The sequence below is a fragment of the Haematobia irritans genome, chromosome 2 (genome assembly GCF_050003625.1).
Source record: "Haematobia irritans isolate KBUSLIRL chromosome 2, ASM5000362v1, whole genome shotgun sequence".
In the NCBI taxonomy this organism is placed as follows: Eukaryota; Metazoa; Arthropoda; class Insecta; order Diptera; family Muscidae; genus Haematobia; species Haematobia irritans.
Genome location: NC_134398.1, coordinates 212368953 through 212391911, shown reverse-complemented (window position 1 = coordinate 212391911; position 22959 = coordinate 212368953). Strand labels below are relative to the sequence as shown.

General features: G+C 27.5%; 1 protein-coding gene across 1 annotated transcript in view; it reads right to left on the bottom strand.

Moving 5' to 3' along the window:
* Positions 1–22959, bottom strand: part of CadN (neural cadherin) — a 470814-nt gene that overhangs the window by 55266 nt on the left and 392589 nt on the right. The window contains 1 exon segment of the mRNA XM_075297354.1: positions 12593–12730. Within this exon segment, the coding sequence (XP_075153469.1) occupies positions 12593–12730 (138 nt within the window).

The window sequence follows — 22959 nt, the reverse complement described above, 5'->3', positions numbered from 1 at the left end:
TTCCTATTTATAGTTAACTTTCTGGAAATTTCTTAATTACAATAAATTTTCCGAAATTTTCTATTTTATTTATAGTAAAATTTCTGAAAATATTGTATTTAAAGATTTTTTTTAATTGTATACTTATAGTTAATTTTTTGAAAACTTTTCTATTTACTGTCATTTTTTTTAAATTTCTTAATTATTATAAATTTTGCGAAAATTTCCTACTTATAGAAAATTTTCTGAAAATTTCTTATATGTTTCTATACATTTCACAAAATTTCCTAAAAACTTTTAGAAAATTTTTGAAAACTTTCCAATTTACTGTATTTTTTTTTTAATTTCTTAATTATTAAAAATTTTCTGAAAATTTCCTTATTGTAGAAAATTTCCTATTTATTTATAGTTAACATTCTGGAAATTTCTTAATTACAAAAAATTTTCCGAAATTTTCTATTTAGTAAAATTTCTGAAAATATTCTATTTAAAGTTTTTTTTTTTTATTTTATACTTATAGTTAATTTTTTGAAAACTTTTCTATTTACTGTAATTTTTTTAAATTTCTCAATTATAATAAATATTCTGAAAATTTCCTATTTATAGAAAATTTCCTTTTTATAGAAAATTTCCTATTTATAGAAAAATTTCACAAAATTTCCAATTCAGAGAAAATTTTCAGAAAATTTCCTATTTATAGAAAATTTTCTAATTATAGAAAATTTTCCGAAAATTTCCTATTTATAGAAAATGTTCTGAAAATTTCCTTTTTATAGTAAACGTTTTCAACATTTTCTGTTTATAGTAAATTTTCTGAAAAATTCCTATTTTAAGTAAATATTCTGAAAATTTCCTATTTATACTAAATTTTCTGAAAATTTCCTATTTATTTTTAGAAATTTTCCTATTTATAGTAAATTTTCTGAAAATTTCCTATTTATAGTTAACTTTGGAAATTTCTTAATTACAATAAATTTTTCGAAATTTTCTATTTTATTTATAGTAAAATTTCTGATAATTATACTTATAGTTAATTTTTTGAAAACTTTCCTTTTTACTGTATTTTTTTTTTAATTTCTTAATAATAATACATTTTCTGAAAATTTCCTAATTATAGAAAATTTTTAGAAAATTTCCTTTTTATAGAAAATTTTCTGAAAATTTCCTATTTTTTATAGTTAGCTTTCTTTAATTAATTTTCTATTTTATTTATAGTAAAATTTCTGAAAATATTCTATTTAAAGATTTTTTTTTAATTTTATACTTATAGTTAATTTTTTGAAAACTTTTCTATTTACTGTCATTTTTTTTTAAATTTCTTAATTATAATAAATTTTCTGAAAATTTCCTATTTTTAGAAAATTTCTTATTAATACAAAAATTTTCAGAAAATTTCCTATTTATAGAAAATTTTCAGAAAATTACCTATTTATTGAAAATTTTCAGAAAATTTCCTATTTATAGAAAATTTTCAAAAAATTTCCTATTTATAGTTAATTTTCTGGAAATTTCTAAATTCTATTTTAGTTATAGCAAAATTTCTGGAAATGTTCTATCTAAAGATTTTTTTTTTATTCCATATTTATTTTTGGAAAACTTTCCTACTTGTAGTATTTTTCTTTTTTTAAAATTTCTTAATTATAGTAAATTTTCTGAAAATTTTTCTGATAATTTCATATTTATAGTAAATCTTCAGAAAACTTTCCTATTTACAGTAAAGTTTCCGAACTCTTTCCTATTTATAGTAAACTTGTTGAAAATTTCCTAATTATAGTAAATTTTCTAAAAAAATTTCGTAACTATAGTAAATTTTCTGAAAATTTCCTAATTACAGAAATTTTTGTGAAACATTCCTATTTATAGCAAATTTTTTGAAAATTTTCTGAAAATTTTCTATTTACAATAAATTATTTAAAAATCGCCTATTTAAATTAAATTCTCATAAAATGTCATATTAAAAAAATTCTCTGAAAATTTCCTATTTAAAGTAAATTTTCTGAAAATATCCTATCCTATCGTATTTATAGTAAATTTTCCGAAAATTTTTGTTGCTAGTAAAGTTTCTGAAAATTTTTGAAATATACGTAATACATTTTTTTTTTAATTTTATAGTTATAGTAAATTTTCAGAAAATTTCCTTTTTACAATAAATTTTCGGAAAATTTCCTATTTGTAGTAAATTTTCTTGTTATAGTTAATTTTTTGAAAATTTATTTATAGTAAATTTTTTTAAAAATTTATAATTTATAGTAATTTTTTTGAAAATTTATTAATTATAGTAAATTTTCTGAAAATTAATAATTTATAGTAAATTTCCCTTTCTTATGGAAAATTGTCGTAATTTTTTTTCGTTATAACAATTTTCGAAAAATTTCCTTTTTATAACGAAAAATTTTTATTGTAAATCTTAAAGTTCCCAGTCCTCTTTCGAATTCCATGTACTGTTTCATGCAAACCATCTGCCGTTGCCATTCATTTTTAAAGAGCATTCTACTTTTCCGTTTTGGTCTCAATCCTTTGTAATGGAAAAACAAAATTTATATTGCATACATATGGGCGTTAGGTTAGTATAAGCTAACCACCAGTATGGAACCCATGAATACAATAGCTCTTTAGAGAATTTTATTTAATTTTCATATTAAAATTGTCTGATTAGTCTTTAGAGGAAGGGAAAGCACTCATCATGCACTTGGCCGCTCATGTGGAGTTAAGTCCTTGTGGCATATGAAATAGAATGTCCCCTATAGGAGATTAAAAGGTGGAACATGGAAAATGGTAAATGGCATGGGGATATCCCATGTTTTGGGTAGTTTAATTTGGTATTATGGTAATCCGAATATTGCAATGGAGTAGTTTTCCATCTCACATAACATTATATACGTATGGCAGAAATAATTCATTTTGTACCCATAAAATTTCTCTAGTGATAGTATTTTAGTCAAAACATGCCGTAGTTTATTTCCCCCTCACCAAACTAAAAAAGAAAAACAAACTAAAACATTTATATTTGCCTCACGAAATTAGCATTTAAAAGGAATGACAGACTGCTGGGTGAAGAGGAGCTTAATGGCGAAAGCTGGTCTATTGGCCATTTTATCCTGAGAGGACTAAAGTGGATATTTAATACTAATACCACCTAGATTGGATGAAACATATGCATATATGCATGCTATTAATATCCCTGTCAACTAATTGCTGCATGTAGAAAATTTTTATCATTTTTATACATTTAAATGGCTTTTAGTGAGAACATGCCATTTTTCGATGGGCGATGTATTTTGCAATAACTTATAACGGATATTGAAATAGCTCTAAAACCGTTGATGAAAATTGATGAGACTCATCTAGAAAAGAGGCTTTATTAAATGACTGGCATACGGAGCTTATGGTTATGAGATTTTCATAATGTTTAAAGGCTTTACAATTTATATGAGAGGGTATTTTGTTTTGCAAAGCTTCAAAGTGACTTAAATTGGATAATTAGAAAAAATTTTCCTCATGGATATAATTTAATTTTTGGAATTTTTAAAGAGATATGTCAGTATTGAAAATAACCAGTATATTTTAAAATGCTGCAAATTTTATTAGAATATGCTAGGTTATACGTGTAAGGCGATGGAAATATAAACTTAAGGGAAGATTTTATAAAAAACTCCTAAAAATAAATATGCTACATAAAAACAGGTTAACCATTAAACACTACTTTGAGATATATTTAAAATAACAAAAAGTCATATGAAACGGTAATGATATTTGGTATCGTTAGAAGCATATAATATATTTGTTGTCAAGAATTTTTGGTATAGTACCATAGGTATTTTTATTTATTGGATGGTATTAGAATTTACCTACAATCAAAATCTATATATGCCCAAAAACTAAAAATAATTGTTTTTAAATATTTTATTTACATTTTTTTAAGTTTATTCAACAAAAGTTAAGTTTAACATAACATGGGCAATTGGAAGTCAAACAAATCTTCTAACATCCTTATGACGTGAAGAAATTTTCTCACCACCCAACATTTAAAAATATCCACTTTAATTTATTTCTAGATATAGAAAAGTTTCACCATTAAAATATAAGCACATAGAACAACGGACCACTATAACCATAAACCTTAAGGCAGACGAAAGGATGTATAAACCATAATAACCAAATCAAACATTGTCATGGGTAAATCTAACAAAAAAGGACCAGCTTTTAGGATCTTTGTTCCTATCGAACATTAACACATCATATTCAAGTGCATTTTCGTGTTTTGACTCTTGGACTTCCGCTCATGAAGATTTCATGATGACATATTTTTTTCTGAATATAATGTTGCTATTTTTCATGGTCCTTTGTTAAAGAAGAATTTTTGTGTGTCGCATGTATAATGTTTAGACCACGTAATAGTAAATGTGCAAATATCAAATTTTATTGGATTGAACATGAATTTTCAATAAAGATGAATTTAATTGATATTGCAGGATATCATTTTGTAATTGTATTGAAATTTATTAAATGTTTTAATTTTTGTATTAACATCTATGAAATGTTTCTTTTATTTAATAACTAGATAGGTGCCAACAACTTTTTTCTAGGATCTAACAAGAAAAGCACCTTTGTTTCCAATGAAAAATAGTGAAAACAAGTAAGAGTTTTTTTTTTTTATAAAAATTAGGAAAATTTATACTTATCACCTAAATTGTATACTTTCAATTAAAGTTTTAATTGTTTCAATTATTTTCTTATTGGACGTTGTTGGCGATTATACAAATTTTGTGATTGAAGAAATTTCAATAAAAAATTTATTGATTTAAGCACATGGAATATTTTTATACCCTCCACCATAGGATGGGGGTATATTAACTTTGTCATTCCGTTTGTAACACATCGAAATATTGCTCTAAGACCCCATAAAATATATATATTCTGGGTCGTGGTGAAATTCTGAGTCGATCTGAGCATGTCCGCCTGTTCGTCTGTTGAAATCACGCTAACTTCCGAACGAAACAAGCTATCGAAAGCTATTGAAACTTGGCACAAGTAGTTGTTATTGATGTAGGTCGGATGGTATTGCAAATGGGCCATATCGCTCTACTTTTACGTATAGCCCCCATATAAACGGACGCCCAAATTTGGCTTGCGATTGCTCTAAAAGAAGCATATTTCATCCGATCAGGCTGAAATTTGGTACATGATGTTAGTATATGGTCTCTAACAACCATGCAAAAAGTGGTCCATATCGGTCCACTTTTACGTATAGCCCCCATATAAACGGACCCCCAAATTTGGCTTGCGATTGCTCTAAGAGAAGCAAATTTCATCCAATCCGGCTGAAATTTTGTACTTGGTGTTAGTATATGGTATCTAACAACCATGCAAAAATTGGTTCATATCGATCCATAATTATATATAGCCCCCATATAAGCCGATCCCCAGATTTGACCTCCGGAGCCTCTTAGAGGAGCAAAATTCATCCCATCCGGTTGAAATTTGGTACGTGGTGTTAGTATATGGTCTCTAAAAACCATGAAAAAATTGGTCCATATCGGTCCATAATTATATATAGCCCCCATATAAACCGATCCCTAGATTTGGCTTGCGGAGCCTCAAAAAAAGCAAATTTCATCCGATACGGCTGAAATTTGGTACATGGTATTAGTATATGGTCTCTAACAACCATGCAAAAATTGGTCCATATCGGTAAATAATTATATATAGCCCCCATATAAACCGATCCCCAGATTTGAACTGCGGAGCCTCTTATAGGAGCAAAATTCATCCGATCGGGTTGAAATTTGGTACGTGGTGTTAGTATATGGTCTCTAAAAACCATGCAAAAATTGGTCCATATCGGTCCATAATTATATATAGCCCCCATATAAACCGATCCCCAGATTTGGCTTGCGGAGCCTCAAAGAGAAGCAAATTTCATCCGATACGGCTGAAATTTGGGAAATGATATTAGTATGGTCTCTTACAACCATGCAAAAATTGGTCCATATCAGTCCATAATTATATATAGCCCCTATATAAACCGATCCCCAGATTTGAACTCCGGAGCCACTTAGACGAGCAAAATTCATCCGATCCGGTTGAAATTTGCAACGTGGTATTAATATATGGCCACTAATAACCATGCCAAATTTTATTGAATTCGGTTCAGATATAGATATAGCTCCCATATATATCGTTCGACCGATTTACACTCATATGACCACAGTGGCCAATCTTTTACTCCGATTTAGTTAAAATTTTGCACAGGGAGTAGAATTAGCAATGTAGCTATGCGTGCTAAGTCTATAGATTTTGTAGAAGTCTATCAAATTCTGTCCAGATCGAGTGATATTTAAATGTATGTATTTGGGACAAACTTTTATATATAGCACCCAACACATTTGACCGATGTGATATGGTGTCGAAAATTTAGATCTACAAAGTGGTGCAGGGTATAATATTGTCGGCCCCGCCTGACTTTAGACTTTCCTTACTTGTTTTATTCTTATTTTGAAGAATGTGCTATGATTTCGTTTTAAAACTGGCATTTATTTTTACGTGAATAGCTTTACTGATATATCGGAAAAAATACTGAAAATTCTATAAATGTGATTTGTATCCTAATTTTAATTTTTTTAGGTCCTACAATATTTGCTACACCCTCAAAAAAAATCGCTTCTCTAACATATGTTCCAAAAATATTTTGCAGGAAGCACATATATTATTGGATACTGCCGAAACATTAATATGTTCGTTTTATGTGAGCATATTATATGTTTGGAAGCATTTTGAGTCCAAAAATAGTTTATGCTTGAAAGAATTCCCCAAAGAAGATTGTGCTCATTCCCTCACGTAATTTTCACTTCCACGAAATTTTTGAGTTCTTCGCATCTTTTTCTGTAATACAAATATGCTGTTTTTTTTTTTTTCAAATGTCTATTCTCTTGGTTCCGAATATTCATTCTAATATTCAAATTAAATAATATTTAGACTTAAGCATATTAAATTTTTGGCCTTATCATGAAACAGTTTTCCGAAACAACAAACAAGCGGTTTCCCAGAAATTGCTCTCATTTCATTCTCTCGCTCTGTTATGTTGATATCTTTTTATTCAACCCTCCCGGTTTCCATCTCTATTTCTTTCTCTATACTAACTCTCTCTCTCTCTGTCGCTCTCTGAATAAAGTATCCCAACATATATATGTTTACTCGAAATTTGTAAATGTATATATGTTAACATTCACACATATTATTTTTATGAAATATTCATGCCCCAAACATAATATATTCTAACATATTAACATATGTGTCCCAAACATTTTGTGTTAGTTTAGGAACATTACATGTTTGTACTTAAATGTATTGTGTTTAAAAATTGTGCCCGAATCACATTTTGTTTATATCGGAAAATATGAAAAACATATTTTTCTAACAGTGTAGATATCATCCTTAGTTTCTTGTAGACTCATAAAATCATATAATTAGAAGCCATTTTTTGGTAGTTTGTGAATAAAATCAGTACATCAGTACTCGTATAGTACGGGGAGTCCACCCATATCACATAAATTCCGAAGTGTAAAACAAGTAGGTTTTCTTTATACTAATCAATATATTTGATATGATTTGATAAATGAATTTCAATCGCAAACGGATCACTAATAGTCTTTTAATAAATTTTTTTCCAAAACTATACATAGTAAATTTTAGATACGCAGTACGGTCTCGACCTTAAGAAGAAAGTTCTTTATAATTGAGATAAATTCATAGAGCGGAGAGTCTCACCTAACCCCCCTATTTCCTTCTTCGAACATCAAGCAACATCATCTGATTTTCATGATAAAACACCAATCACTAGCTTATAATTTTCTAGCTTTTGAAAATTTTACTTTGATATTCAAACTCTTAATCGTTTCCTCTAATAGTTGAAGAAATTCTTCACCAGTATTTTTCAAATCCGGGGCGAATCACACGGATTTCTTATTTTTTTTTTTTACAATATTTTCCAATTCTATTAAATTCAAAAATTTTTAAATTTCCAAATGCTATCGCCCAAAAATTATTCACTAAATGAAATGTATTCTTTATTAAGTAGTTGTCATCACCAAATACCATTTTTGTCACGTTTTATGTCTACGAAAGAAAGAAACATAAAATTAACACACTCATTTATTTCTATGCCATCTCAAAATATCCCAAAAACTTGAACTTTGTCTGCGCTGAATAGAGGTCAATTAGTTTGATACATGCTAAAAACATTCGTCTGCAACAACTCAACAAATTTTTGGAATTAATAAAGTCTTCAAAAACACAAAATAAGACAAGAACAAATAACTTCACTAATGACTCCAGACTGGGCTAGAGAAAAGTTAAAGGCATCTTATTGTTCTGCTATAGTTAAACTCAAGTTCAATTACCTAACCTAACCTAACCTAAGAGGTGTTTTTAACAATTCATTGCCAACTAAATCATACCATATAGTGGTTATAATTATATCACACTTGGGCTTTTGATAAATTTAATGCCTTAAAGTAGGCTTTAAAAAGTTCAAATTGCATCTACCCCTATAATTTTAATTAAAATGCTTTATTAAATTATGTATTGATTTTTATTAATTAAATTATACTCTGACATCCTTGATTCTTTTATTTCCTTTGGTTTCTATAAACAATACCTACCTTCCTTATCATCAATTTTGGTTTCTCATCAATTTCTTAAAAAAAAGTTTATTTACATTGTAATTTCCATTCGATCTCAATAATAAAAATAAAAAAAATCCTCTGAATGAATTAACATATATTCCACTCTTAAATAAAATTTCCATCCATCTTATTTGCATTTTCACATAACTTCTGAAAAATCTTTAGCCCTTGGAAAAAGATATACTAAAGGCTTTTGTGATCCCCCATGATGTCATATAACAAGTAGTCTTTTCATATTATAAATCCATTTTTCACAGTTATACGAATAATTTATAGTCTACATTCATTGTAAATGCGCCAAAAAAAAAATCCCATGAACTACTCATCTTTCATTTTAAAATACAAGCATATCATTAATATCTTGGCTTTTGTTGGGCCGCAGTATGCAATATAAAAACCAAAAACAGAAAAACTTCTGCCATCTGAAACCACGAAATATTCGGTAAATTTATCGTCATTTGTCATACCACACATTTGTGGGAGAGAATAAATTGGAATGTATATGCATTTATTATTGCATACTTTAAGGCGGCTTGTCATAAGCTTATCATGTGTAATAAGCCTACTTAAAGTGAATGTTCAAAAACAACCAATATTTTTGTGCTTGGGTGTGAGTTTGTATAGGGATGAGTGGTAGATTTATTTGTGCGTATGTTGATTGTTGTATTACCCTGTTACTGTCAATTTCAACAATTATTATTTATTGCATTATTTTGTTTCTGCTGGTCATGGATTTTGTGTTAAAACATCTTTAACTTTTTGTTTTTTAAACTGTAATATATGTGAGGGCGGAGGCATTTTATTTTAAATGTTTGGCATAAATTTACAATTACACAAAATTACATGATGTATTTCAGTGAATTTATTGGTTTAAGAGAAATTTAAAACTATTTTTATGGTTGACGAAAATATTGTAAACAATATTTTAAAGACATTTTATATAAAGATGAAAGGGTTTCAAAACTTCTCTAAGTGGTTTCACTGCAATGTGTAACGCCGTTCGGACTCGGCTATAAAAAGGAGGTTCCTTGTCATTGAGCTTAACATGGCATCGGGCAGCCCTCAGTGATAAGAGAGAAGTTCACCAATGTGGTATCACGATGGATTGAATAGCCTAAGTGAGTCTAAGTGCCGCCTGACCTAACCTAACCTAACATATAAAGACGAAATTTTATGTGAAATTCTATTAAAAGGCAATAAGTTAAAAAAAATTATCTGCAGACAAAATTTCTATGTAATTTTATTAAAAGCAAAAATGTCTATAGAATTTTATCCAAAGAAATATTTCCAAGAAAATTTATCTAAAGCCAAAACATTTTATCCAATTCTATTTATAGAAAACAATTCTATGAAATTTTATTTATAAATAAAAAGTTCACTGAAATCTTATTTAAAGGAAACGAAGAAATTAAGCTTTTTATGAAATTTAATTTATAAACAAAATTTATATGAAGTTTTACTAAGAAAAAATGTCTATGACATTTTATTTATAAAAAAAATCTATGAAATTTTATTTATTAAAATTTGAATAAAATCTTATTTAAAGGAAATATAGTAATTAAGCTTTCTATGAAATTTTATGTATTAACAAAATTTCTATGAAATTTTATCTATGAACAAAATTTCTATAAAATTTTATATAAACAAAAAATTCTTTAAAATTTTATCTAAAGTCAAAATTTTAATGACATTTGAAAGACAAAAAACTTTTTGTTTTTTAATTTTATATCAAAAACAAATTTGTATGAAACTGTTTTTCAAGACGAAATGCTATGAAATTTTATGTAAAAAAAATCTATAAATTTTATCTAAGACAAAATTTCAATAAAATTATATGAAATTGTATCTAAAAACAAAATTTATCATTATTTTTTTAAATTTAAAACAAAATTTTTCACAACTTTTATATTAAAACAAAATTAATTTAAGGACAAAATTTCTTTAAAATTTTACCCAAAGTCAAAATTTTAATTAATTTTAGTAAAAGCTAACCTTTGTTAGAAATCTTTTATAAAGACAAAATTTGTATGAAATTTTATCTAACGAAAAAATTGCTATGACATTTCATGTAAAGACAAAATTGCTATGAAATTTTATCTAAGGGCAACATTTCTATGAAATTTTATCCTAATACAAAATTTCTATGAAATTTTATCTAAAGACGAAATTTCTATAACATTTTATCTAAAGACAAAATTGCTACGAAATTTTATCTTAATACAAAATGTCAATGAAATTTTATCTTAATACAAAATTTCTATGAAATGTTACCTAAAGACAAAATTTCTATGAAATTTTATCTAAAGACAAAATTTCTGAGAAGTTTTATCTAAAGACAAAATTTCTATGAAATTTTATCTAAAGACAAAATTTCTATGAATTTTTATCTAAAGACAATATTTCTATGAAATTTTATCTAAAGACAATATTTCTATGAAATTTTATCCAACGACAAAATATCTATGAAATTTTATCTAAAGACAACATGTCTATGCAATTTTATCTAGAGACAAAATTTCTATGAATTTATTTTATTTTATCTAAAGACAATATATGAAATTTTATCTAAAGACAAAATTTCTGTGAAATTTTATCTAAAGACAAAATTTCTATGAAATTTTATCTAAAGACAAAATCTCTATGAAACTTTATCTCAAGACAAAATTACTATGATATTTTATCTAAAAACAAAATTTCTATGAATTTTTATCTAAAGACAATATTTCTATGAATTTTTATTTAAAGACAATATTTCTATGAAATTTTATCTATAGACAAAATTTCTATGAAGTTTTATCTAAAGACAAAATTTCTATGAAATTTTATCTAAATACAAAATTTCTATGAAATTTTATCTAAAGACAAAATTTCTATGAAATTTTATCTAAAGACAAAATTTCTATGAAATTTTATATAAAGACAAAATTTCTATGAAATTTTATCTAGAGACAAAATTTCTATGAAATTTTATCTAAAGACAATATTTCTATGAAATTTTATCTAGAGACAAAATGTCTATGAAATTTGATTTAAAGAAAATTCCTATGAAATTTTATCTAAAGACAATATTCCTATTAAATTTCATACACAGACAATATTTCTATGAAATTTTATCTAAAGACAAAATTTCTATGAAATTTTATGTAGAGACAAAATTTCTATAAAATTTTATCTAAAGACAAAACTTTTAGGAAATTTTATCGAAAGACAAAATTTCTATGAAATTTTATCGAAAGACAAAATTTCTATGAAATTTTATATAAAGACAAAATTTCTAAGAAATTTTATCTAAAGACAATATTTCTATGAAATTCGATTTAAAGACAATTTTCTATGAAATTTTATGTAGAGGCAAAATGTCTATGACATTTGATTTAAAGACAATATTTCTATGAAATTTTATCTAGAGTCAAAATGTCTATGAAATTTGATTTAAAGACAAATTTCTATGGAATTTTATCTAAAGAAATATTTCTGTGAAATTTTATCTAAAGACAAAATTCCGACGAAATTTTATCTAAAGACAAAATTCCGACGAAATTTTATCTAAAGACAAAATTTCTCTGAAATTTCATATACAGACAATATTTCTATGAAATTTGATTTAAAGACAATTTTCTATGAAATTTTATGTAGAGCCAAAATGTCTATGACGTTTAATTTAACGACAATTTTCTATGAAATTTTATCTAAAGACAAAATTTCTATGAAATTTTATATAAAGACAAAATTTCTATGAAATTTTATCTAAAAACAAAATTTCTATGAAATTATGTCTAAAAACAAAATTTCTATGAAATTTTATCTAAAAACAAAATTTCCATGAAATTTTATTTAAAGACGAAATTGCTATGACGTTTTATCTAAAAGGCAAAATTTCGTGGAAATTACATTTTCTGCGAGAAAAATATGATTATGCCTTTACTTACCTTTAGAACAAAAATTTCTCCAGTTGTTCGATTGATGTCAAATTTGCTGTTTGCTGGATTATCAGGATCGATACCTTGACCAGTTAAAAAGTAGACAATATTTTGAGGACGATCTTTATCACCATCGGTGGCAGTGACCTATATAAGTTCCAAGGCAGTATGGCATGTAAAATAGAAGATGAAAATATAGCGTTAGTTTGTTTCATTCAAATATTGGGTATGGGGACAATTTAAGCAAGATTTAATATTTGTGAAAAGCATGCATTAAAACTAAACGTGCATTTGAAATTTAGCAATAAAACAAAAGCAAATTAAGAAACTAATGAACATGCAAAAAAAAAAAGAAATACTCTAGAGATTTTTTGTTTTATAGTAAAATATAGTTTCAGATATTAAAACCCCATTCACAAGTTTTGTACACTACGAGTAGATTTAAATTTTAAAATATTATCTACAAATGTTGCCTATATCAAATTTCCATATTTTAGGAACCCTGTTTTGCTATAACGCAATTATAAATATATTTACAGTAAAAATGTATTTATGAATAAAATTGATTGCCTAAATGTAGGCATCACAATTTTGTTTTTTCCTTTTAATAACCTCAACGAATAATGACAAAGTCACTTATGTCTTATTAAATGTTATTTTAATTTAAATTTATAAGTGTAGCCATGTGGCAAAGATCAAAGATCTCTATGTATAGACGTTATTAGTAATATTTAGAGGTGAATATACTACTAAAAATTCGTTCCCCTAATCATTACAAATCTAGGGTTCTATTATTTCCACACTCAAAAATATTTTTTTCTTCAGTCACGAAATTAATTGCCCCATTAAATTTTTATTTGAAATCTATTCAATCACAGATATGATCGTATCAATCAACAAAGTCAATTAAAAAATTAATTGATTCAAATAATTTGATTGATTTTTGTTTCAATTAATAAAATTGGTGGAACCAATTAAATTTTTTTTAAAACTCAGTTAAAATTTTAATTGGCAAATTTTCGTAATATTTTTTTCTGAGTATGCTAAAGCAAAAAATTAACAATTAATGTTTGTGATAATAACCAGCATAAGTACGACTAATAAATAATTGCAAGAATATAATATTTTTTATTATTTACTTTAAATTTTTTTGATTTATTATATATTCTTACTTTTTTTTAGTTTTTGTAGTAAAATATCATAACTACGATTAATTAAAATTGTGCAGAAGTAGTTTGGTTCCCACATTTTTATAGATTTTATTCTCAATCATCAATAATATTTTATTGTATTGTATTTAAGTATTTATCATTTTAAATTTATTATTTTGTTTTGTTATTTAATATTTTACTCATTTGTTGTTTAAAATAAATAATCAATCATTCACATCATTTCATTTAGAATTGGCTATTACGTTAATTAAACAAAGTTTTAAATATCATAAAAAAACATAAGTTTTTAGTTAACGAATTGCAACAAAAAAAACATGTAATTAATGTTGTGTTCCAGATATTTATTGTTGGTGTCAATTTTATAAAATCCTATAAATGAGCACTCATTGTTTTGTGTATTTTTTTTTTTTTTTTGCTCTATAACAATCGGTTGAAGTGGTTTAGTGACATATATATTTTATTTACAATTTTTTTCTCTACTCAAATATTTATTTAATTAATATTATTTAATGATCTCTCAATACTGACAAGTATTTATACGACACTTTGCATAGAGTTTTTGTGTGCATGGCTCTATGAAGTGTATATAGCAAAATTATTTTCTGCTCCATATAGTTTAAGTGAAAGCGGACAAAAAACAAGTCTATTTATAAAAAAAAAGCAAAACAAATAATTGCAATTTATAATTATTAGCTAATAAAAAACTATTAAGTGTATTTATTACACGAAATATAAATTAAATAGATTAGACCAATTATTTATCTAACTATTAGGATGAGTATGCATTAAATAGAAATCATTTTTTAATTGTGTGGTTAACTCATTAATGTTACAAAAACTATAGCATATTTGAAGGGGTGTATATTAAACAAAATTAATTTTATATTGACAAGATTATGTTGTCCATTAGAATAAAAATCTGCTTAGAAGATTAAGAAGCACCAATTGTATGTACCCCAGAAGGGTGAAGGGCAAATAAAGTCTCATTTATTCTTAATGAATGTTGGCCAAATTTTGTTTAATACCAACTTTTATAATTTTTGTTTTGTATACAAATAACATAAAATGAATAAAGAAAACTTCTTATATGATTTTTAATGTAAACGTGAATCGAATATCACAATGGAATGAATAGTCTAAGTGAGCCTGAATCTTAATCGGTCTGCCACTTTAACCTAAACGTGAATCGAATCATTTATTAAGTAAGCGAATATTTTTATCATACAAAAATTATGGCATACATTTAGGTGTGTACCTAATTGTTTTATATTGTATATCCGGTCTTGATAGAAAGACATTCTAATGAAAGCATATATTTGTTGCATTAATTGATGACTTGTTTAGTCAAATATTAATCTTGCTGTTAAGATGCCAGATTGGAACCGACAAGTAATATTTAATTTTTCGAAGCTTAGATATTGACATAGTTTCTGTTTTCAATTTTATTCCAAAACATTTTTAATATTGTCATGACTCTATTTTAAAACACTTTTTATATTTTTTTTATAGATTAGCATATTTCTTCGGGGCCTTTATTTTAATCTTGAAAAAATGGGGCCGATTTGAATTTTTTTTTTTTAAATGAAAACATTTGTTGTGAAACCGATTTTTCTATATGTATTTTCATAATGTATTATGATTGTAAATCTTGTAATAGATAATATATAAATAAAATTGAATATATTTTCTGTATATGGTATGGAGAAATAGAGTCCAGTTTGATAATAGAACTCTAATGAGTAGAAGAAAACTAATTAATTTTTTTTTATACAAAAGTTCTTAAAACATTGTTTTATTTCAATATCAAAATATAATGAAAAGTAGTCTTTTTTATATAAACTGAAAATGTACAAACCATGATTTCAAGTAACTGTCATTTAAGCCACAACCCATAATAGTATGCTATGAAAAAATTTTTATACTAATACACAAATATATTAACTAAAAAATACAGCATAAATTTAGGTGCTGTATTGAAAAATAATAATAGCTTCGTCTGCTGAGTTTTACAGTAATCGTATTAAGAAAGTAATTACCATTTAAGTTTTTGAATTTTTATTATGGAAACTTACTTGGATTATTTGCAACATAAAATTCTGCATATATAACTGAGCAGAGCAACGTTTTGTTATGATCTACGTTGTTGTTTGTAAAACTAGGAATATTCTTAAAATAAATTCTGCATATTTAAAGAATTTCTACCTCTTTTGAAGTAAAACTGTTAATTTGAAAACTCATCGTACACATCACGTATTTAATAATTTTGTGTTATATGAATGTTTGAGCGAAAATGCTCATATTTTTGGTAAGAAATAGTTTGACAAAACAAATGATATATTAAGGTATGATAGAATCGGTAAACATATTGTTACGAATGTGATATTTCTTGATTTAAGTTTATTTAAATTAGTTTACGTTAATTTAAATTTCAAATTGTAACGATAAAATTACGTCATAACTTGTTAGAGTCATTTCTTTATTTTCTAGTACTTTCTTAAACATCTTTTGTGTTTCCAATCGTTCATTGTAAAAGTAACGCATTTTGTTTTATGCCTGCACGACATCTACCTAATCTAGTAGAATGCACTAGATTATTAGCATAAGCCTAAAAGTATGTGTGCCATATCACCTGTAAAGTAACGCCGATAGAATATTCCAGATGGCTGTAGGCAATCAAGATAACCAGTTGAATATGTGGTGTTAGATAAATTGTACAAGATAGTTCTGGATGGTTGTAGGCCAGACTATCCAGAATTTTCGAAATCGTCAAATCACGGTATATAAGCCCCTGGCGGAGGGAGCAGTCAAGTCAGTCGTAAGCTAAAGTTTATACAGTACACATCGTAGAGCAAATAAGTGAAGCCATCAGTTTAACTAATAAATTGTAGATTGTCGTTATTTGAAAAGGACTGTGTTTTAATTATCGGGTTATTAAACACGCCTCAATATAAAAACGTAACAATATACTGTGAATTTGTGTAATTTCAAAGCAAGACTTTAAAAATTATCAAGAGCCTAAAAATATGCCACATTTTTTTTAATTATATAAAAATGAATCAATTACTGTAGATTCATTTAACTTAAAAAATTGTTATTGTATTTAATTACATGCTTTCCATAATCTCTATGGCAACATTGTACCCTTATGTAGGCTAAGACAAGTCTCAATGAAATTTCAATATCTAATAATACAATACCCCCATAAAAATATGCTACATTATTTTGCACAATTCTCTCTTTATATTTCATTACACGAATTTTATTTTATAGTTTTATTTTTTTCGGAATGAGTTCTCATAACAGATATTATATTTTATAATTTCCTACCATTTTCAACGTCATTTATAATTGATATTTTAATTATAGCATATATATTTATATAAAAGGTGAAAGTGCGATTTTTATGATTTAAAATGCCACATAATCTCATTCCATTACACTGAATATCATAGGGTTCCATCCTTTGTTTGTACTACAGGATATTAATTATATAAGCCATCAGCATAATGTATGTAACATAAACGTGCTCAATTCGCCATAAATGTAAGTGATTATTATAGATTTTTGACTATGATTATTAATGAGAAAATGGATTTATATACATATGGTATATGGTGAGGCTTTAAAAGGGCAAATATAAATAAGCATAAATAAAAATGTAGTTACACGTTGAAAAATCTAACAGAATGGCTCAATATAGGTGATATCGTGAGAGACATTGATACGGTCGTGGCCGTCTGAATAGATCGGCTAATAATTTCGAAAGAGTTTTTTCGTATTTCGTATTGAACCAAATATGTACCATTTGGGGCAGAACACGGTTTAACTACTATAGAAAATTTCCATTGCATATTTTCAGGCTTGACAATTGTCCGTTTGAGCTATGGTATGTAAAGGATAGGAAAACTGTAGTATTGGAAGTATAAACTCAATTTTATGTTAACGCGAGTAAATTTCCAATTTTAAAGGCATCCGGTATAAAATAATATTTTAACTACGAAATGGCGCAATATTGTTAAAATTTCGCACAAAAATCTAAAAAATATTGTATTCAATGGCGCAAAAACAAAAGTGTTAACGTGGCAAATGTATCACTAAAGTGCCACATCGGTCACTCTGCGGACAATTCACTTCAACGATTAATCTGATGGAGACAAAGTCCTTTATCTTGATACGTTCTTCAATCGGATCAGTTATTGACTAAAAAGTGTACAATCAATTACACCACCAGATTGGAGCAGCTTATAGTGGGTTATTCTTTTATTTTCTCATTAAACATTCAGGATCAGCGTTAGCGCTAAGAATTTCTAAAAATTGGCATAAAAAGTGTCACGTTTATTTAAAAAACAAAATATTATAAAAGAGTGTTATTTCTGTTTCATACGGAAAAGTAACGAATTTGCATTTTATATAAATGAATTTGCATTTTATATTGAAAACCGCTGTTTGAATTTTAATATTCAGGAGATCAACTCATAACTAATATAGAAAATTTCTTCTTTCCCCTTTGCATACTTTTAGGCGCTACTAGTGCCATTCGCTGGTGGTAATTTACAATACACTAAAAAATTATTGTATTTGCTGAAGAAGAATAAAGGACAAACTGATTGCATGTAAAATCTTAGAAAATTATTGGTCAGGAATTTTCAAAAACTTTTTTTGTTTAGGAAAATCTTTTGAGTATAATTTTAAAACCTAAAAATTTTATGAATTTTTATATTTGATGGACTATTAATGTAACAGCGTTATATTCTTATTCCCCCATCGATTTTTTTCAACTTCCGATGCAGTCCTCTTGGACAAGTCCACAAACATTTCTTCTAAAGTGCATCGTGGGAACGTCCAATGATTTTTTTCTACTCCCGGTGTAGTCCTTTTGAACAAGCCCACAAATATTTCTTCTAAAGCCCATCTTGGGATCCCGCAATGATTTTTACCGATGCAGTCCTTGTGGACAAGTATTAGAAAGTACGCAGGCTATTTGAAGTGCAAATTTAGGACAATTAGATTTAAAGAAAATAGAAAATTAATAAAAAAAAATAGAAAATTAATAAAAAAGTAACAAAATAATAATAAAAAAAATTCATCCCGTTGGGATTTTAACCTATACCGTTTGACTTTTTCGCTTCCATGGAAGTTCTTTTGAGAAGGTTTTGCACATTATGAGAATTTTTAATTTTTTTAATGGTTTTTAATAGAAAAATATATTTATACGAAAATAAAAAATAAAAACGATGCATAACATAAAAAAAATTATTTTTTTAGAAAAATATTTGATAGAAAAATTGCCGCTGGTGAGATTTGAACCTGCGTTTCTTATTTTTTCGTTCATACTAATAAAGAACATCTCGAGAAGCAATTAGAATGTCATTGTCGTATTACGATCACATCACAAACATTTTAATTGACCTTTCGACGCTCTATAATCAATGGCGCTTGTGGCTGAGTGTGCTAAGGTATTCTGTTATGGTGCCAACAAACCCAGGATCAAACTCTGGCCGGAGCGAAAAAGTTTTTCAAATTGTAAAAAATGATAATAGGAAAATAATAGTGTAATAAAAAATATGCTTGAAAAAAAAAGAAATTGGTTGAAAAAAAATGTTTTTCGCTTTTTAAATTTCTTCATTCAAATTAACTTCCAGCGCACAACTTATAAATCAATGCAAAGGATCCAAAAAGGGAGTACTTCCGTCCTATGACAAACCCATGTAAAATTCATTGGAGATGATCCAAGTTTGCACTACTTCCGGATCACAGATTGGGGATCCAAACTACTTTTTTGGAAGTTCTTTTATAATTTCCCAACAAAAAAAGCGTCGCCAAAAAAGTAATGAAAATTTTCTTTTTGGATCCGGAAGTGATGCAAAATTGACGCAGAAGTGATGATTTTAACATGGCCGTTCCACTGAATTTGCATCACTTCTTTAGGTGTGATCCAAATTCAATGTTTTCGATGTAAATTTAAAAATTCTGTGATATTTTGTCAAATAGATAATTTTTATATTTTTTAATGGATTCTAACGCTTGTCGGAAACGATTGACCTCAAATATTTTTAAAAATTCACAATTTTTTCAGATTGGTTTTAGCATTTTGGTTTTGGTTTTAGCATTTGTACCATTTATGAATTCTTACTCTTTGTTTAATCTATTTGAAACAAAAAAATTTAAAATTACCCATTAAAAGTATGAAAAAAAACAAGTTATAACAATTGAATTAAAATAACTTCCTGGGTAGTTAAAATAAAGAACATCATTGGGAGTGCATCTTCGGGAAGTGCTTCTAAAGTTGTGCCTTAGGAAGAACTTCCAATTTTTTTTTGCTGGGTGGGTATTAACCCTTTGGTCAAGGGAAAACGCGTGTAAATCGGTGAAATCGTTTATTTAAAAATGCAAATTAAATTTCCTTTTCAAGTTCAATTAGTACCAAATTCAGGAAAAATATTCAGTTAGGCTTTCGCTTTTCCAAATCCGAATTGCCGGGTCTCACGCTTGACACCTGCCATCAGATTTTGTACAGCCACCTTGTCCACCTTCTTCGCAGCAGAAAGCCAGTTTGCCTTGAACTGCTGCTCGTCCTTAGCAGTTTTTTGGTCTTCTTTAGGTTCCGCTTGACAATAGCCCAGTATTTCTCAATTGGGTGGAGCTCTGGCGTGTTGGGAGGGTTCTTGTGCTTGGGAACCACCTGCACGTTGTTGGCGGCGTACCACTCCATGGCCTTTTTACCGTAATGGCAAGATGCCAAATCCGGCCAAAACAGTACGGAACAACCGTGTTTCTTCAGGAAAGGCAGCAGACGTTTATTCAAACACTCTTTCACGTAAATTTCTTGGTTGACAGTCCCGAAAGGTTTGGAAATGCTGATTTTCAAGCCACAGGTAGAGATGGCTTGCCAAACCAGATATTTCTTTGCGAACTTTGACAGTTTTATGTGCTTGAAAATATCTGCTACCTTTCCCCTTCCTTTTGCCGTGTAAAACTCCTGTCCCGGAAGCTGCTTGTAGTCGGCTTTGACGTAGGTTTCTTCGCCCATTACCACGCAGTCAAACTTCGTCAGCATCGTCGTGTACAGCCTCCGGGATCGCGCTTTGGCCGTCGTATTTTGTTTATCATCGCGATTTGGAGTCACTACCTTCTTGTAAGTCGATAGTCCGGCTCGTTTTTTGGCTCGATGCACGGTTGTAGACGATACACCCAGCTTATTTGCGGCATATCGGAGAGAGAGAGGTTAGGGTTTCGCTTAAAACTACCGGCAACTCTCTTTGTCGTCTCAGCGGCTTCCGGTTTTCGATTTCCCCCCGATCCAGACTTCCTGGCTGTCGACAAACGTTCCCCAAACACTTTAATTACATTTGTAACGGTTGATTTGGCAACTTTTAGCGAACTTGCCAACTTTGCGTGCGGATTTTCGCGATGCGCGAGCAAAATTTTGATACGCTGCTCTTCTTGCTTGGACGGCATTTTGACAACTGAGGAATGAATTCCAAAATCAAAATAGGAGCAACATTCTACACACACCTTCAAAATTGAAAGAAATACGTCAAGTTTATATTGACCAAATTTTGACCGTATCACCCTTTATAACTATTAGGATACCAACTTGATTTAATTATTGCTTTTGCAATAAAAAAATTGAAATTTTATGCTTCACTAGAATAAAATCTAGGACAAGATAATAACTCACCAAGCAAAATATATAAAAAGGGCATTAATATAATTTAATTTTTTATGATTTTGACATTGTTGTTTAAAAGATTCTTAGTCTTTTCTTCCTACAAGAAAAATTGAATTATTATATATATTTTTTTTAATTCCCCATAATTTTTACACCTTTTAAATATTCAAGGACCACCAATTTTCTCTAATTGTTACTTTTGCGATATTGAAATTAAAATATTACGCTTCACATGAAATGCGTTCAGTGGAATGTTATATTTGCATATCAACAGGCAACAAATGCTATTACAATAAATTCCTTATTTCACTAATTGATTTTCAATCACCTTTGCCTTTATGCACACAAATGTATGTTTAAATCATTGCATGTATTTACAATTAACGCGCCCATATGTAAATGATTTTAAGTATTTATATTTACCCATATAAATAATGGAGTGGTATGTATAGTAGTTAAAGTCTCAAATTTAAAAAAAAAAAATTTAAGAACTAAGGGAATATTTTTCGTTTTAGAAATAAATAGAAAATTTCCCAATACTATATACAGGGCTATATTTTATTTATAATTTTTATTTTCCCATTCGTATTTTTTAAGGATTTTTGGCAATACACCCTAATATATACACCCATCAATCCATGCTTTACATTGTAAATATTTGATTTTCTTTATAATTGTTTTCAATAATATCTGAGTTTTTTTTTTGATCCCTATAAATAGTTCAATAATTTTTTGTCTGAATAAACATACTGTATATACAAAATGGACCAATGAATATATTTATTTGATTACATTACAAGTGTTAAAAGAGGGGGATAGAGAAAAATATTATGACAGTAAGTTATGATTCGTGATGTTATTGCTGATATGAGTATTTTTTTATAAAATATGAAATTAATTTTAAAACAAATAATAGAATTAAAATGAATAAATATTAAACACACATACAGATACAAGAAAAACCAAAGATAATAAATTAAAACTCGACCTGTATTATGGTAAATGGAGCCTTCATCTCCTCATCCAAAGTACGTTCGTACAATGTTTGAGGGAATACCGGAGGTAAATCATTAACATCGCGAACATTGACAACAATGGTTGTAGCATTCTCATTCAAACTATCCGAGGCAACCAATTTCAATTCATACTGATTTTTGATTTGTATTCATTTTTTTTTTTTGGGTTGCATATTGTGTTCATCAGGTATTGTAAGTAATAACACCCAGTTACAGCAATAATATGGGCCATTAAATAAAATGAAACGAAAACGAAACGAAAGAAGAAGAAAAAAATAAAATAAAGTGAAATTAAAAACTAAATAAAATTAAAGTATATAAAATAATTCAATACTAGGGGACTAACAGAAAATTAAATAATCTATAATGAAAATAATATACATAAATTATATTTTTAAGAATCTTGCAAATGTATTCGGTGAATGTATATTTTCCTAAAAAATTTATTAATGATGGTGACCATTTTTTTAAATATCTACATCATTTACATTTCAATAGTGATGTACATCGGTGATT